Source organism: Anser anser (genome assembly GCF_964211835.1).
Source record: "Anser anser genome assembly, chromosome: 3".
NCBI classification, from domain to species: Eukaryota; Metazoa; Chordata; class Aves; order Anseriformes; family Anatidae; genus Anser; species Anser anser.
In genome coordinates this window covers 68,745,879-68,764,638 of record NC_139722.1, presented here as the reverse complement: position 1 = coordinate 68,764,638, position 18,760 = coordinate 68,745,879, and the positions used below count along the sequence as shown (strand labels likewise).

The window sequence follows — 18,760 nt, the reverse complement described above, 5'->3', positions numbered from 1 at the left end:
GAACAACCCCAACTCCCTCAGCCTATCTTCACAGAAGAAGTGCTTCAGCCCCTTGATCATCCTCATAGCCCTCCTCTGGAATCGTTCTGATAGGTCGATGTCTTTCTTATACTGGGGGCTTCAGAGCTGGACATATTACTCAAGGTATAGCCTCACCAGAGGCAAGTAACTAGGGACAATCACTTCCCTAGCCCTGCTGGCCACACTGTTTCTAATACAAGCCAGGATGCTGTTGGCCTTCTTGGCCACCTGAGCATACTGCTGGCTTATATTCAGCCAACTATCAACCAATACCCCCAGGTCTACTGGCAGCCTTCCAGCCACTCTTCCCCCAGCCTATAACATTGCATGGGGTTGTTGTGCCTCAAGTACAGGACCCGGTAGAGTAACCTTAATTCACAAAGGCTAAGATAGTCGCAGTGCAGATTGTCTGCTCATCCATAATGCAGAACTACAGACTAAAAAAAGACTTCGGTTCCAAGCTATCCATTCTTGGCAAAGGTGAAACATTTATTGAAGTATAGCTTCTGCAGCAAAACCCAGATCCCAGCAATAACAAGCTGAACTGATTTCATCTGAGGAGCAAAGAACCCAGTTACATCTATAAGTTCAAACTAACATACAATGCCAAATGTTTTTTGCTTCATACATTTTCTTTTAAATGATTCTCACTTAAGAGGTCACTTAATTACTTTTGATGTCCAAAAAGAAATAAAACAAATATAGCATTCTGAATCCTATATTGGATTTCAACAGAACAAAACATTAAAAAATGAAAAAAAAAGATAAAAAAAACAAGATGCAAGTAAACGGAACAGCCATTTTGTCAGTAACAACTTCATAGTTATTTAGAAAGGTAGTACTCATACGCCTGACAATTAAAACTCCACATGTTCTGTAAATTCCTCAGCATCCTCCTGGCTCATTGCTTCAGAGTACAAGCCCAGATAACCTTCCCGGAATGCTGCTCAGCTCTCTGACCTTTTCCTTTGCAATGTGTCTTCATAAGCTTCAAGCACCTCTGTCATTTACCACATGCACTTCTTTATTTTCCTCAGAAGGGTTCACGGTTTCATACTTATTTCATTTCTTACTTTGCATCTTTTTTTTTTCCCCTCACCCTGGGATCCTTATTAAAAACCTGACTTCTTTTAAGTATATTATAGATTGATATATAAAGAGAGAGTGTGAGAGAGAGATTTATATATACACATGCATGTGTGTGTGTGTACTAGGACCACTGCCTCATTTGTGGCCAGGGTGGCTTCATTTTTGCATTGCACACTCATTTGTGTCTGCCTTGAGGGTCTAATCCTAATGTTTAAACCACAAATTCTCTGGGCAGGGAATATTTCTTTCTTCTACATTTGTGGGCACTTTGAACAACAATTGTCCAAGATAGCAGCCTAAGAAACAGTAGACAAATAAAATAGTAAGGAGAAAAAAGTAACCACACAAAAGTCTGTAGAACATAAGGCAGAAGTATTTTGGAGCTGGAGAAGTGCTTTACTAGGCCTAAATAGAACAGAATTTGCTTCTTTCTTTATTCTCATGTTTCTCTACTAAGGTTACATGGAAACCATGCATGCTAGTTGTATCCGGTGACTGGGAAGCTGAATTCAGATATCCCATCACAACTAAAAAACAATAAATGGAAGGCAAAGTCATGGGAAGATAAAGTTTCCAGATTTAGAGGATAAAGAAAAGGGTTGCAAGGATTCTGTGCATACAAGTTGTTGTTAAAGTAGAAGCTAGTGTGTAAAGAAAGCACTACTTTAGTGATTTATGCTTAAGTTTGAAAGTTAAGAGGAATGAAGCATACAGCAGCACAGACAATAGTTTGTTTCTAGTCATTAGCATCACTCTCAAAAACGTATGTTCTGAATGCAAGTTTTTAGCTGCAGCATTTAGGTGTTAATTCAAAAAAAAAAAAACACAATAACTTCATTTAATCATACTTTACTATAAGAACATTAAAAAAAAGAATACTCAAATACTACAAAGTATTCCTATGATACAATATCTAAAAGGCTACCTACCAACTTCAACACAAATAATTAGCTCACTGAGTTATGAATTTTTCAATGCTTAACAATGCAATGAGGTCCTGTCCTTGTTTGGAGACAAGAAGTATTACCAAATTAATAAATGCTAGTCTACCAGTAAAGCAGATCTACCAGTAGACTTCACAGCTGAGAAAAGGATAGATATAGTTTCTATTCTCTTCTCTACGAGAAAACCAACGTACAATTGGTCAGGTGGGAGAAACAGCACCAAAGTCTTATCTTCACTTCAGTGTTCAATCCCTTGCATCCAGGTTCATAATGTCAGCTGCTTTCTAAACATTGCAACTAATCCTATACCAAAATACTCATATAATCAGAACCCTTCAGATATACTGTGCATATTTTCTAGTAGATAAGTTTAGAATAGTTACTAGAATTCAGAAATACCATTCTGTGTAAAATAGTAAAAAGTAGGAACCTCCATTTATGAATGGATAACGGTGAGCACCAACCAGAGTCCATCTCCTACCTTGAAGTCGTTGCATGACATTGGTTATATCCCTAGACCTTGCCACAGGTCGGGATGAGGCCATGGTCTCTTTGCAGTAAGTCCCTTTCCACTGACAGAAGACTCAGAAGACACCCTCCAAGCCGCCAGCCTTGGTGAGGTGCCGACCTCTGACTGCTTCCTTCCAGCATTCAGCCTCAGCAGAGCCTGTCTGGCTGAGTCACAGCCACCCACGGCCCACGTGGGCACTCACAGGGTCCAGCAGCAGCACTGTTCTTGCAAGCAACCCCAGCACCTGAAAAAGAAAGTACCAAGATCTAGAAGAAACATCTACAAGCTCTGCAAAACTAAGAATTCTGAGCCTCAAAAGCTATTTTAACCCATAAGGATTGATGTGTCTTGTGCATGCTGTACCCTCCAGCCAGAGACACAATTAATGCTGAAAGCTTGCCTGGCCATCATCCGCAGAAATGGCAAAAACAAATCATTAAAAACAATTGGCAATGCACCAGACATCGATGCTTTCAAAAGCATGCTTGTGGATGTTGTTTTAGAAACAATGATAGTTATATATATTAAAAGTAATACTGTAATACTTTCTAATGTAAATAATATTATGCATAAAGGAGGAAAACTGAAATCACTTGTAAAATCCAAGTGCCCAACTCTCATTGTATTTTATCATGCTAGAAGGGAATGCATAATAACAAATTATTGATCATGACAATCCATAACACCACTGAACTGCGTGCTCTAATCTGAAACACTGAGATTCGCATACCTTACTATTAAATAAAGTTATATTTACATTCCGTTTTACAGTGTATGATGATGTTATATTTTGAGTCATTTAGCATCTTTATCTGAGAAGCCAGTACATGTTGTGTATATATGCATCTGGTTCTCCATTAAGAAATAACTGACCACATAGACACCAGCAATAACTGCATTCATACTACATACCCTGGGTTCACCCCAAATTCGAGATGAAAAGAAGGTGATCAGCATCACAGGTATGAATAGGATTATGGGAATTGTGCACCACCCCCTCCTCTTGGCCCGAGGGTCTGTCAGAGCACATGGTCTCCCAGCATACAACAGAGGAGCCTTTAGGCTGCCCTGCTTTAGGCACACAAAACGTTCCCAAAGAAATTGTCACCATGTAAGAGAAACTAACGTTTTAACATTACCTTTTCTGATCCTTCCAACCCTGCCTGACCTAAGGAACTCCCTGTTTCCCCTCTTGCAGCTGGTTTTATGAGATGTTTACCTTGTATTTTGGAAACAAAACGAGAACTACTCAGCTCAGCAGACCCAACCTGGCTTTAAATCAGTGGAAATCAGTTGTAAACGAGCTGATTTAGAGGAGCTGTGGAAGATGCTGACTCCAACTCCAAGCTAAAAGTGTCTGGGAAATTGCAATCAAGATATATGTTCAATCTACTCATACAGCAGGCTGAGTCACTGCATAGTAATAAATGGTAGACTAGCAATTAATAATTTATCTAGCTGATATTAAATTATATGTTACATAATAAGAATCTGCAGTTGCTCATTCAAAAAATCTTTTGCACGTAATGGAAATTAACTTATTTAAAGAAGGAACTAAGTTACTACAGACAGGGAAGAAAGATTCACGCATGCATCTGCAGTCACCTCCACAGTCAGAAAACCACAGCTCAGAGTACAGCAAAGACATCAGGGAAATGGATTAAAGTAAGTTTCATGTATCCTTCTCGCCTGTCTTCAGCCAGCATCTAAAACTCCATACAAGAAAACCTACATGCACAGTCAGCTATTCAATGTAATACAAAGGGATTTTTTTCCTGACTTCAACAAATGTTTAATGCCTGCAGCAAACTATCCCAACAGAAACATTATATTTTTCAGATTTGTAAACATTAAAAAAAAAAAACCTTCATAACGTTAAATCTTCATAACGTTAAATATACTCATATCTGTTACAGAAAATCATTTGTAATAAGAGGAATGACATTTTTGTTTTAGTACCAGACAAGGATATATCTTCAAATATACATTCTCAAAATACACAAGTTTTAAGACAAGTATACTGCCTAAATGTCATAAATCTCAGCCTGAAATAGACCTGAAGGACTATGTGAACTTTAACGCGCTTTAACACGGAAAAAGTGGTTATTCCTTATTTTAAATAATTAATTGTTTGGTTTGAACATACAGAGAATGAATACACAAGAGTGAAAAGGAGAAGTTTTGCATGTATATGAAAAAAATTTTATTACATTTGCCATCTATCTGCATTTAATGGATAAAGTTACACTGACACAGCCTTCTTGTATGAATATTCTGGTAGTGTGATTTTAGATGAGTAAAGAGAACTATCTACTTCTTTTCTCATATTAAAAACACAAGGCCTATCAATCTGCTATAGTAATAAAATACAGAGATTTTAAAACAGCATATTGTTTCTCTCTTCAACTTTCAGAAAAGTAAGATGTCTCTTCTATGGAGAAGAAAAACCCTAGATCTACTGTGGGTTAAGTTCTATGGATCCCTGGTGTAATTCTCATTTTTTCATAGTGCCTTGGGAATGCTTTGAAATATCTGTAATTAAAAAAAAAACAAAAAAAAAGAGAGAACATATTTTCCTTTTATTGGTGAACCTACAGTACCATTGGCAAAAGCAGGTCATATTTTATCTTTAAGTTATTAAAGCGTATAAGACATGTTAGTGTTGACAGACAAGCCAATCAGTGAAGTGGTTCCAGAAAACCAAAGAGAAAAGCAGACAGCTTATAAGATGTGGAGTAATGGCTGAAGATAAACCTGATGAAAATAAGTGTAAAAAATTCTCTGAATTCTTCATGCCATCAGAAATTGCAGATTTCCACTACACCAGGATGAAGCAGCATATAGCAACTAGAGGAAGATTCCTGCTGAAGGCATGGACAGTCTCCACAGTGACTCTCCCAGTTCTTAGAAAACGACAGCAAAAGGTGAACAAAGAGCCGGTTATAGAGAGACTTGGACTGAAAAGAGGCTTGGGGATGCACAGCTACAAAGAAGCATTCACTGGAATTGTACTTATTCCTCATAGAATGAATTCCAAATGCATGTCTCAGATAGACGGTTGTACCTGAAAGTAGAGTTTTAGATTTCTCTAATCTCCAATTATAGTAGCAATGGGTAAAGAAAGTCCGGGTAAAAAAGGGTAAACACAGTACAGTTATTGGTGAGAGCAAGACACAGGTGGCAGACTGGTTCTAACTTGTCTAAAATATCTGGAGTATATCAAAAAGAGAATTGAGGGGAAAAAAAAAGACTAATAAACTCAAGGAACTACTGCAACTAGAAGTAATTGACAAATACTACATAAATACAAGAAATACAGTAGAATAACTGGAGTAACTATAACACAAGAACTGAACAAAGTCTCAGGAAAGACAGAGATAAGACCAATTGTCAGAGCAGCACTACACGTTAAAGAAGAGGCAGACTTCCCTGAAGAAAGAAACTGGTATAGAACTGATTAAATCAAATATCATTTCCAGGAAAGGATCATAGAATCATAGAAAGGCTTAGGTTGGAATGGACCTAAAGGTCACCTAGTTCCCAAACCTCCACTGGCAGGGACACCTTCCACTACCTCAGATTGCCCAGGGCCCCAGCCAGCCAGGCCTTAAACCCTTCCAGGGATGGGACATCCACAGCTTCTCTGGACAACCTGTTCCAGTGCCTTACCAAACACAGTTTACTGCTGTAGTGCTAAAGGTCTACTTTGATCCCCAGGTTCAGTTCCTGAAACAGTAGAGGTCTTCAGAATTCTGACAGGGAGATAAATGCTACTGAAAGTGATGTGATTGTGTCAGGGAGCAGTGACCCTCATGCTAACCAAGAAGAAATGATTCGCATAAAGGTAGGAACCAGAATTTTTTAGAGATCATCCTTGCAGTTTTCTACATCAAATAATCACAGAACCAGCTATACTATTTATCATATTTACATTAAGAGTGCAGAAATGAAGGATGAGAAGTGAAGATCTCTGACACAATGTATGTTGTCTGTGGGGTTGAAGAGAGACTTGCTGAAAGTCCAGCTGAGTTAGACTGGAGAAGTAAAGACAGTGAGCAAATGGTTCATAGCCAGACAAGTAGAAATAAAGTAGAAAATATGATAAAGTTGAGCTTAATTTACCTCAGTGAATATTATATTGCTATTTCCAGTGAAGATAATGATGATAAAACTATGATAAATACAGGGACAGAAGTGCAACAGAAGTGGAAAGAGCACCATTTGAAATAAAATCAAAATTAAAAATGGAAGAACTTTTGATAAAATTCATCCCAGAGTACTGAAAGCTTGTAGCTGATGAATTGAGAACCCATTTCTAAACATATTTGAATAAATCAAGCTGCAGATAATGCCCACTTAGGAGTTAGTATAAAGAAGGAGATTAGAGTGATCCAAAATGATTCTTATGCTATCTTCAAAAAAAGTAGTATCTCCTCACTGTTTTTCCAAAATTCAGTCCAACAGAAGAATGACTTTGGTAATTGTTACAGATAGTTGAACTGCAATCATACACTTGTTTGCTTAAGCACAACGTAGCACCACAAGTCAGTGTACACTGGAACTTTCCCAAGTCGAATGGGACATAACGATGCACTGCATAAGATCATGGAAAAATGTAATTTTGGCTCTGAAAAGTGTTTTTGATAGTACGGTCCCCAAATCCCAACACTGTCACTCTGTGCTTCCTTTCTCTACTGCATGAATTGCTTTCAAAAAGAAAAAAGGTGGAAGAAGAGATGGATTGCAACCTTTCACTAAGAACACACTGAAACGGAAACACTGAAATAGGATGTTCTCACTGACTATTCAACTCCAAACTGATTTGATATGCAGTAGTTACCTAGAGGTTTGCAAGATGTATTTAAACTTGCTTTTCATAGGGAAAAAAAAAAAAGTTTGGACACCTTCTGGAGCTCCAGATTATTTCAGTTCCTCTAGTTGTGCTTCAGTAATGTTTGGCACTGAACAGAAGTTCTTCTTTTTACAGAAAGCCTGCAACACCAGCTAATAATTTTGAAGAGTCAAGGTAATTTGCAAATCTGACATTTAAAACTGTGGCATATGTGGCTTACGATTTTTCTGTGCTTCACCTACAACTATACTCTGGTATTAAAAATTATTTGTAGTACCACAGTCATTCACACACCTATGCACATTAATAGGTTTTTTATTATTATTTTTTTACTTGTGATTATGTTTTTTGTTTGTTTGTTTTTGGGGGGGGGGGGGGGGGGGGGAAGGAGGCTGCAAAATTCCAGTGGCATTATGAAACTGTGACTCCTGTCTTGCAGTTATTCAGTTTGAACCAAAAATGCAAAGTGTTCCAGAAGAAAATATAAGACAGAGACTTTTTTTTTTTCCAGAAAAATTAGCAGAATATATAGAGAAGAGACTTTTTTTTTTTTTTCCAGAAAAATTAACAGAATATATAGAGACATATTCAAAGAAAGGTCATTCCCTGTCTTTCTAATATGAGAAGTTAAATACATCGTATACTGCAGTTTGGTAATCCTGCTACTGAAATTCTACAAAAATGTATTATAGTTTATATAGATGTTGGTAATAGCAGCAGACTGGGATCAGTAACTCATTACCTTCTACAAACACAGGATATAATCCTTGTCTCAAAGAGCTTACTATCTGCACAGACAAAGACAGACTAAGATTAAGATCAGAGGTCACAATATGCAAGCAAATAAGACAGAGTGAAATTAGGATATAATTTGTAAGCTGTTTAGTGGTAGGAGAGCTGTTCTAATTTTTCTACTTTCATATTGATATGGCACTTAGGATTTCTGTGGCATAACAGCACCTATAGCATAAGGTGCCTGCAGAGATACAATTATAGGAGGAAAACAAAACAAAAACAAAAAGAAAACACCAACATAGAAAACACTGAAGCATCTCAGGAAAGGGTGGGTCAAACTGAATTTAAGATAAGCAAGTAATAATCCCTTGTATTTTTCTGCACATCTCCCAAACAAGAAACCTCATCTGGAGTAGAATATGTGAGCAAGGGGCAGCATGGCTGCCATGTGAATGGAAAAGCAGAAAAAAAACCCAACTGCTTTCCTCATTAAATCTGTGCCTTCGAGTGAAATGAAAGTAGAAGTTCAGTTGTTTCAGAGGTACACTGCTGCTGTTATTTTTATGACCTTTAAGGACACACAGAGTCTCCACCACTAGCCATGGTAACAAGGAAGTACAGAAAGAATTGTCTGTGTTTGATGTATGTACTTTCTTAATAACTACAGTCACTACTTGAGACACAGCTGACTTCCTTCAACAAAGTGTAACCGAGAAAGATTAGCATGGTGCCTGTCTGAATGGTGGATATATACATGTGTCTCTTGGGGCCTGATCCACAGGATTCACCCTGCAGACCCTCAGTGATCACCCACAGAGACCCCCTCACTGTGCCGATCCTGGAAGTTCCCCTAGGACCCACATCTTGTTCAGTACCTCACTGGGTCAGATCCTCCCTGGGGCCTGGCACTCCTATATGCTCCCCAAATGCATTCAGATGCTGCTCCTCCTTCCCTGAGTGCCTCTGTCCTCTCTTACCCAAAACCAAAGGGTTGCTGTCCTTGAGCAATGTGCATGCTGGCAGGCTATGTAACTCAGAGTAACTCCACTGAAGTTCACAGGAAGGTGCTCCCAAGGTCCCAAAGTAAAAAATAAAAAATATATATATTTTAAAAATCCAAAATCATTGGATGATTCTCCTATTTTAATAAATGGAAAGTAGCAAAGCATACAGGTATACTGCTATGATGAGATTCTTGTGTTTCCATTAAGTGAAGTAGTCCAAGTCACTACTGGCATTTATCAGAATTATGTAACTTCAAGTAAAAGAGAAAAAAAAAATTAAGTACTCATGAATTTATTAGGTTTCATCAGTGATTAATACCTATCCATACTCAGCAGCACAGAATTGCCACTCTGAAGGTAACATTAAAAACAAAACCAAACAAAAACTAAACAAACAAACAAAAAAAACAACACAACACCTTGGACCAGGAAGTAAAAGAAAATGAGGAAAGTGGAGAGATTATTATTTCTTTCACATCTACAGAGTTTGCACAGATTACTGCAAGATGCAGCACCATGCTCCTTCTGGATAGCTCCTCTTCTCAGTGGAAACTTCTGTGCTTTACAGAGTTTTTCATGCATTCCGTATAGATTAGGTATGGATTCCAACCAGAAAAAAAAAATGTTAAAAAGTGAGTCGCTCTGCAGATTTTAACACTGTACCTCGTAAACCATTTTTGTCATGTAATCTGCCACATGAAGGTCAGTATGACAAGCAAACAAACGAAAAAAAAAGCCTTTCTGATTACCAATTACAACAACATGGCACCCTGATATTATCTGTCAACCGTCCATAATTTGGTATAGCTCACCAGCATTTAAACCTTGGGCTCCATGTAAGTGTTGAAGTGCACACAAAAATTGCGACAATAGTTATCAGACACCAGAGAAAGCAGGCAGTCCATCGCTAGTACTACGGCAGGAAAACGTATGCCTGTTAAGTCTTTCAACAGGCTCAGCATTTGAAAAGCGTTGGCAAGCAGCCAGAAATAGCACGTACTATTTCCCTAAAACCATACAAAATAAATCCCTCATAGTGATGAGCACTGGAGTTTCCCTCAGCATCAGGTAGATAACTTATGTAGCTAATTTCTCGTGAATTTGTGAAATCTGGTTTATAATAGCAGAGTAGTAGTAGTCCTTACAAGCACTTTTCCCCAGTAGGAACATGGTTGAAGACACGGTTGTCAAAATCCTAGGAACAGCCGTGTCTGTTAGATATCCCAGCAGGTCTTACCTTTGGGGTGTTTCCACACATACCAGGGAGCATATGGACTCTATGCATCTCAGTTGCAATGCACTCGTCCTTTCTGCACCATCACTGCATGCAACCCAGCCTAAAAGCAGCTTCTTGGGAGCATACGCGGATAGTCACGTCTCCCTTGATTAAGTATATTTCAGCTTGCACCGCGTGACCAAGCATAATACCCGTGTACCTCCGTAACACACCCATGGGCACTTTAGGAGGCAAACCTCTCCCCTCCTGCGGGATTTTCTACCCCCGTCCTTCGAAAGGACACAATCCCAAACCCTCTGAGCAAGAAGGAGAAGCCTGCTTAACGCCGGCAGCGAGCTCCGGATCGATCCCAAAGCACTTTTGGGCTGAGGAGAGATGCTGGGGGGGGGCTGCCCCATGGGGGTCCCCCCTCCAGACCCCGCTCCCCCGCGCTCCGTCCCTGCTCAGCGCCCTACCTCCGCCCGCCGCGCTGCCGCTCCGCGCCGCCTCCGTGCGGCTCCCTGGTTACCGGCACGGCGCAGCCCCGCGGCCACCAACCGGGGGCGGCTGCTGGGATGTGGGAGGGAGGGCGGCCGAGCGGCCGCAGGGGTGCCGTGCCCTTGCGACGTTTCCCGGGCCGCCGCCTCCTCCTCCTCCTCCTCCTCCTCCTCCTCTTCCTCCCCCTCCCCACCGTGCCCGGGACCCGCTGCCCTTGCACGCCTCGCGGGGGGCCCCGCCCCGCCCCGCCGCAGCAGCACGGCCCCGGGGGGCTGCTCCGGGCCCTGCACCGGCACCATCGGGGTTGAGGCAACATCGGGGTTAGGACACCATCGGAGTTGGGGCACCGGCCGCCGCCCCGAGCCCAAACCCCCGCGAAGTGCGCGCTAGCTGCCAGCAGAAATAGCGCCGGGGATGACTGCGGCGAGCTGTGGCTGCCAGTCGCCGTCGCCGTTCGCGTTACTACTACGGTTGTTGTTGCATTACCTGGCGTATTGGAGAGCATCATCTCTGGTGCGGGCTCCGGAGCGTCGCGAGTAAGCCGGGGAGCTGTGCAAGCAAAGTGGGACACCGGCGCTTACATAACACCGGCAGGACAGAAATACTCAGAGGAACCAGCAGGACGGTCTGCCGCTCCTGAGCTCAAACCTCGCTGGCTGGGCAGCAGTGTTTATGTCACCAGGGTGAAACGGGTTTCTGTTTGTTCAAAGGACGTTACACAAGCTCTGACGCTTGGTTATGCTTTTTCCCTCCTTCGTTTTTACTGGTACAGTTAAGGTTAACATCGTGCAGTAGGTGGTGGGATATTTTTTTTTCTCTTTAGACTGGTCATCTCTGCTTGGAATCACTGGGAGAGCAAAGTATTCGTCTAGAGCCAAAATTGAGAAGTTGGAAGAAAAGGTGCCACTGCACCTCCTAGTTTTCACCTTTTCTGGCAGTGCTGCAGTGAGCCTGCAACATTAGCATGCAGGGTGTTTACTGAGGGGATGGAAGAAATCTGAGTTAAGCAGCAGAGATTACTCAGCATCATCCCTTCCTTTAGTGCTAGTCATGTTAAAATTGGTGCTACCCTTGCAATATGAACATTTACACTTGTGGCACCTCTCCCAACACAACAGGCAGTTCAAATCACACTCTTGGAGTCAGGTTGCTGTGTAGAAGACATAGCAGGAGCTAAGCAAGATTTATTGTGAAACAGGAGTGTATGTATGTAGGTCACCTCCATCCATCCACAAAAATTCTCTCTTCCTCACAATGGGTGTAGCCAGGCATACTGGCCCTGAAATTTTCCTCCTCTTGTGTTTTTTTTTCTTTTTGATTTTTTTTTTAATTTGTTTGTTTGCTTCCTTGCTTGTTTTGTGCAGGAGAGCTACAAAGACTTTTGCATCTGATGCTTTTTATCTTTATTGATTTTCCTTCTTCGTCTTACTGCATGCCCGTTGCAGCATCAAAGATGACAAAGGAAGTAGATGCTGACATGCTTCCAAGTTTCCCCTTTCCACACACACCTATTTGCTGAATAAATTCCCCATTTTGCTGTCTCTTTCAGAAAATGACGTTTTATGTTAGCTTCTTAGGTTAACAGTACTGACATGAGAGAGAACATCTTTTTCACAACTAAAGCTTAGACTTTGTATAATAATAATACTCTCATTTGAAGCAATTTAACAATGAAAGTACTTGCCAGAGTAAGCTTTCTTCGTCCGGAAAACTGCAGCACTGTATGCTGCAGTATATATTTCAAATATTCAGTTAAATTGACCAAGATATATTTTGTCTATCAGTTATATCGGGAAACCCCAAAAAACCTTACTGATTTCTGTATAGTCACTCTGAATTTAACATGCTAAAAAGAAGATCTGGCTTATTTAAATCTCTTTATCTTTGCATATTAATCGAGAATATAATATCACCCTAATTCTTCTTGTTTGTTCTTACAGAAATTACCAACTCCAGCTGTGGACAGTGCTGGAAGCCACCTTGTACAAAAATATATTCCAAACAAAGGTGGTAGTCATTGTAAGCTTTACTGCACGTATCCAGGTTATTTATTTATTTATTTATTGTTTTGTTTTTCCTAGAAGAAAATTATTTTCGCTGTTGTAGGGACAATGTATCACCATCTTATTTTTCTTTTAATTGTTAAAAAAAATTACAAACTAAACTCTTGCCACTATGATGTTTGTGGGTAGCCTATCTGGAAAGAGTAGAGATTATATTTTCTAATAGATAGCATTTCTGAAAAAGGGGTCACCTAATTTACCATGCATACTCTGTAACCATGACTGGGAATTTTTGGAAAGGACAATCTAGAAGCATATTCAGATTCACTGAAAACAATCCTTACTCTAAGCTTATACTTTATTCCACTATGATGTTAAACATGTTTAATATTAAATGGTTATACTAAATAAGGATCCTTTACTAGATGTATACACTAATTAAGGTGAGAAGCAAATATTACTTCCATCATAGAGAAATAAAGAAAATAACAAGATGTATAGTAACATACCATTTCCAAAGGAAATTATTTAGCATGCAGCATGCTTCCAAGAGATCTTATGTAAGAAGACCTCAGCTAAGGACAAATGGCAGCCAGATGAACAGCCCAGGTGTGTGCTGAAGGATACTAACCATCCTCCAAGAAATCCTTCTCTTGAGTAATCTGATAAAGTATTACAAATTGCAAAGAAATACAGACAATATAACAAATGCTGACATGTAAGTGTCCTGGTTCTGTCTAATGGATGACACAGCATCAATCACTGAGTGCTGTTGCTTTTAGCTGAGATGTAAAGTTGTTGGCACTGAAGAGTTCTGGGCACCCTTCCTCAGAAAGTAAGATAATGTTTTGATTTGCCTCTTTGCCTCATTGTATCACTCTGAGCTTGGTCCTATTCTGGTCACCAGACTCCAAGAAAGACCTAAACTAGCTGGAGAGAATCCAGAGGAGAACTGTGAGAGTAATTGAAGGAAGACTGAGAAAGTAAGACACCCTCCACTCCCCCCCTCCCCCCCCACCCCCAAATAAATAAATAAATAAATAAATAAATAAATAAATAAATAGCTGTTTAACCTAGAGAATAGAAAGGAACAGAAAGTGAAAGTATGTATAAAAGCATTCAAAACAGTAAAGGAGCACTATTAAAGGAAAGGAATAACCTCTTAGTGTCCACAGTTGCAGAAGACAAGAAGCAATGTCCCTGTCCTGCAGCAGGTGAGATTGCTGTATCAGAACAGAAAATGTTAGGAGGAAATAAAGCTTTGCACCAGATAACATAAGGAGGAAGTAAAATCTGCATAATGGAAGGTATTAAAGTACAGACTAGTCAGTCCTCTTCCTGGAAAGCATTTTTATTTTTTGATGTACTGTTGGAGTGCAGAACAGGATATCTCTTTCAGTATCTTGATCTCTTCCAAGTCTATTTGCTGTGATTCTGTGAAAATCAAGACTGCTCTGAGCAACAGAGCATACCCTTCTTTCTGCAGGTTTTGCAGCAAGCAGTAGCTACCACTTCCTTCCTGTCCTAAACTGCCACACAGTATCAATATGCAACTTTAAAAATTGCCACACACCTCGTGAGAGATATGTGCATTTCCACATACCCTTTTCATGTACTCTGTAAAGCATAAATGTATAAACTGTAAACCGAATGAATTTTTCTACAGCTTATACTTTATATTTAAATGTGACAAAGCTTGAGCAAACTATGACAGTAACTTAAGAATAACAATAGAAGCCAGAGACTATACCCCCTCCAACTCGAGCTGTACCAAATTACATGAAGTGTTGCAACAGACCATTTAACTTTACTTGTGTTGAAAGGCATGAAAATAACAGGATGACATTACAGAAAAATGAACTGGGAGTAGACATTAAAAATAAATAAATAAACAAAAATCATACTCTAAACTAGTATATAATACCATGGTATATGGTATGTTCTTGTAAATGAAGTTATCAAACTTCCAATGGTTTAGAGATGCCTAATTAGGACTTAAAACCATGTACACGTACAGAACGAGATCAGTGTAGCATATGGCAAGAGCTGAGCTAAAGCAAATGGCATTTATTTCTAACGTCAGTCACCTCATTATTGTTGAGATTCATATCTGTTTGGAATTTATTGTTGTGCCAATTTTTCCTCATTTGTGCTTCACACATTATACTAAATCAGAAAACATTTCTAAAAACTCAAAATACAAAATAGCAATGAAAAGTGGACACCCTGCTACTGTTTAAAGTAAGACTAAAAATTGTGTTATATAAAGGTCACATGCAAACAAAAGTACTTCAGATCTAAAAAACATTTCCATTCTTTCAGGAGCTGTCAAACTCATCGGTCAAACAGTGGCTAGGATGACACAGGTCCATGTGCATTGTGAGATCCCAAGGCCAGAGCCCCATTCTACCTGCTGATCGGTACAAATGTTCTTCACACTCCAAAACATGCAGACTTCCTTACACACCCATGCACACAGGATAGGAAGCCCCTCACCCACGAAAAGAGATAGAAATGGAGTTTAATGAGAAGCCAGGACAGACTGTGCTGATCAGGTGCAGAGAAGTATACTGACCAATATCCTGCTTACAACCTGTTGTCCCCTTATCCCTCTACTTTCCCATCCTTGTTCCTCACAATCCACCATGATTACTCACTTTCCCCACCTTTGCTTCCTATTCTAAACATCCTTTAATAAATCTTGAACAATCCCAAGGTGCTCTTTCCCTACCTCCCATAAACCTGAGATTAAAGTTGTGTAAAATCTATTCCATGACACCCCCCTCTCTGTCTATAGAGTGATCTGTGGAGGGCCTTTCCCATTGACTCCCCAGTCAGCCCATGGGTATTGGGCTTTTACTGGGGTTCCCCTGCCTACTCTTGTTTAACACAACATTTTTCAATGCCTCAGCTTTATATATAATTATATATATAACGGAGTCACAGAATGGTTGTAGTTGGCAGGGACTTCTGGAGGTCACCTGGTCCAAACCCCTGCTCAAGCAGGGACACCCAGCGCAGGGTGCCCAGAGCAATGTCCAGGCAGCTTTTGAAGACTTCCAAGGAGGGAGACCCGACAACCTCTCTGGGTAATTGTGCCAGCGCTCAGTCACCTGCACATCACAGGAGTGCTTCCTGATGTTCAGAGGGAATATCCTGTATTCCAGTTTGTACCCATTGCCTCTTGTCCTGGCTCTGAGCACCACTGAAAAGAGCCTGGATACATCTTCACTGCATTCTCCCTCAGGTATTTATATATGTTGATTACATTTACATATATACATATATATATATATATTAAAAATTCATATCAAAGATGTTAACTCTTGTTTAACTTGAACTAGTAGTACAAAGCAAACATGATCAGATAGTGCCACCACATGGACTGTATCACAAAGTTCTTTAGTGCTAGACTAAAAAGCTGCAGAACAGAACAAGAAACTTTCAACTAGCAAATCTGAAGTTATTCTGAATTTGTTTACACTCTGGTAGAGACAGGATGTCTTTGAACAATACTAGGCAGAGTTTCAGCTGAAAAACTTAGCACCAAACTCAAAAATGAACAAATATACTATCAGAAAAAAAATATATAAAAACTTTGGTGAATTAGCTTCTTATTAGGCAGAGGAACTAATCCTTCTGGGTTTATTTGTGGAATAATTCATTTTACTTACCTATTTGGAACTACATTCAGGAACAGAAAAATTATTTAGCTTAAAATAAGTCAGACATTTAAATAACTATTTCTCTGAAGTAAAATATTACAGTCAAACATCCATTCATCCTTGTAAAAATAATAAACAACAGTGAAACCACAGACAGTAAAACATGATCTGGACACTGAAAGAAAAGTGTAACTTGTTAGGAAGAAAGGGCTGACAGGCATGTTAGAGACATGTTGAACTAGCAAGAGGGAGACTTTTCTACACTCCTCTCTTCTCCTCCCATGTGAGGTAGAGAGAAGGGTGCAATAGATACATTTCCTCTTTCCTCGTTATTGTAAAATGAGGAAGTACAGAGAAGAGATACACCACAGGGTAATCCACCAGTGCCTCTGAGCAAACTGTAACCCCCTACTCTCTGCTGCTTCTGCATCAGCTGTCATGTTAATTAGCTCAAATAGGCATGGGAGCTGCTTTTGTAAAGTCCTGACAGCTGGGGTTATTGTGTTTCTCGAGCTAGGTTGTGCAGTGACACTAGTGCGTAACACAAAGGACTAAAAAGAACACAAGAAAGCAGCACTGCCAGAGGAATATTCCTAGAACATGGCATTGCAGGAGGTAATGGGCAGTAAGCATGAGAGGAGGAAGGGAATGAACAGGAAAGAGATTCGGGGAAATGAAATATATAGGAGGCTAGAAAACAACTGGGATAAGAGACACATTTGTAGGAGATGGAAAAAGGAGGAACAAGAGGTGTTGCTGTCAACCTCAGATGTTCAAGAACCTTAAATAAATCTTCCAACATAATTCATTTTTATAGATATGACCGATCAAATTATTTGTATTTCACTCCTCTACACACACTTGTGTGACATGCTTTGAAGCTTTTCTGTGAAAAATGAGAATTCGAAATGCACTTTTGGAACATGAAGTTAGCATTGATCTTCTTGATTCTGTCACTTATGGATGAGGAACAAGTGAACAAAAAACCAAGAGGTTCAAAAACCAATTATTCTAAAATAATAGTATTTTCCCAAGGAATAGTCATTGATTTCATCTTCCTTCTTATGTCTAGGAAACATCAGGTTTGTTCCTGTCAGGTGCCGTAGCTGCCTCAGGTGACACAGCAAGCCTCCTGCCCCTTATTAAATCCCATGCTTCCTCTTCAGTTTATTTTAGATTAGACCTTACGAGATACCTCCTCAACTTCTAATGTATCTATTGTTCCCTTCACTCTACCTCATGTGGGAGGAAAAGAGAGGAGTGTAGAAAAGTCTCTCTCTCTTACTAATCCAGGTACACTTAGCAAAAATTCAATTAAAACTTGCTCCAAGTTTTGAGGTATTTTTGAAATGCAACTCCTAAGTGAACAGGATGCAGGTACTCTCTAACCTCCAACCCCTCCTCATCTTCTCACATTCCCTTCATTTTGTATTACTTATTCAATCTTTATGTCATTTGCAAAGAGTCACCCTCCATAAGGATATCTTTTATATGAGTGCTCCATTTTTTGTGACCTTACAAATGTGGATTTCCCAAAAAAGCCGTGTACAGGTCTAGAATGTGAAGCTTATCTCTCTGATCATCCAGTATCTACCCAGAGGAACCACTGATTCCGTGGTGTTGCCACGATGTCCCCTGCCACTGTTGTTATACTTGAGGTTCCAAATCTTCATTTTCTGACTTCTATATTAGTCTTGTTATGAAATGCATCAAAGAACTATAAAAATAAATTTAAATATTTAAAATATGTTAAATATTTCAAAAGTCAAGGCATGTATCTGAGCCACTGCATGCTATGCGTAAGAGGAAGAATTTATCTAGTTTTTCCTGACATCATTTTGAATATTTCTTAAACTCCTTAGATAAGAATAACATCTTGGTATTCATGAGAACTTCCAAGATCAGAAATCTGTGACTGCTGTGCAATTAATCTTACTGATATATTTTTTTTCTACCTTTTGATGTTGACAGGTAGCACCAGAAGTTCTTCTGAACAACATTAGGATTTTTCTATGAGAAATCCATACTTTTCATCATGAATATTTTCATTCAACAATGTGAAACTGTCCGTCTTTTCAATTATCACAATGAAGAAGTTTTAAATTTTCTATGAGAAGCTGCAACGTATATAGACTTTTTAAATTAAAACTTGTAAAAATAATGCTTATTTCATAAATGTTTTAACAAAAATGAATACAGCAGAATAGAAAGGTAGATAAAAA

At 39.5% G+C, this 18,760-nt stretch overlaps 1 protein-coding gene across 14 annotated transcripts in view; it reads right to left on the bottom strand.

Moving 5' to 3' along the window:
- SYNE1 (spectrin repeat containing nuclear envelope protein 1) overlaps positions 1-11,580 on the bottom strand; it is a gene marked incomplete at its 5' end in the record, with an annotated part of 301,642 nt that extends 290,062 nt beyond the window's left edge. For 3 of the 14 annotated variants that reach the window (XM_083830447.1, XM_083830457.1, XM_083830451.1), the window contains 2 exons: positions 2,536-2,809; positions 11,357-11,574. In XM_083830447.1, the coding sequence (XP_083686573.1) occupies positions 2,536-2,599 (64 nt within the window). Of the gene's footprint in view, positions 1-2,535; positions 2,810-3,477; positions 3,737-10,848; positions 11,031-11,356 lie in introns of those variants that run through there. The other 11 variants (XM_083830459.1, XM_083830460.1, XM_083830452.1 and 8 more) reach the window with 9 other exon arrangements.
- Between the last annotated feature and the right edge of the window lie 7,180 nt (positions 11,581-18,760).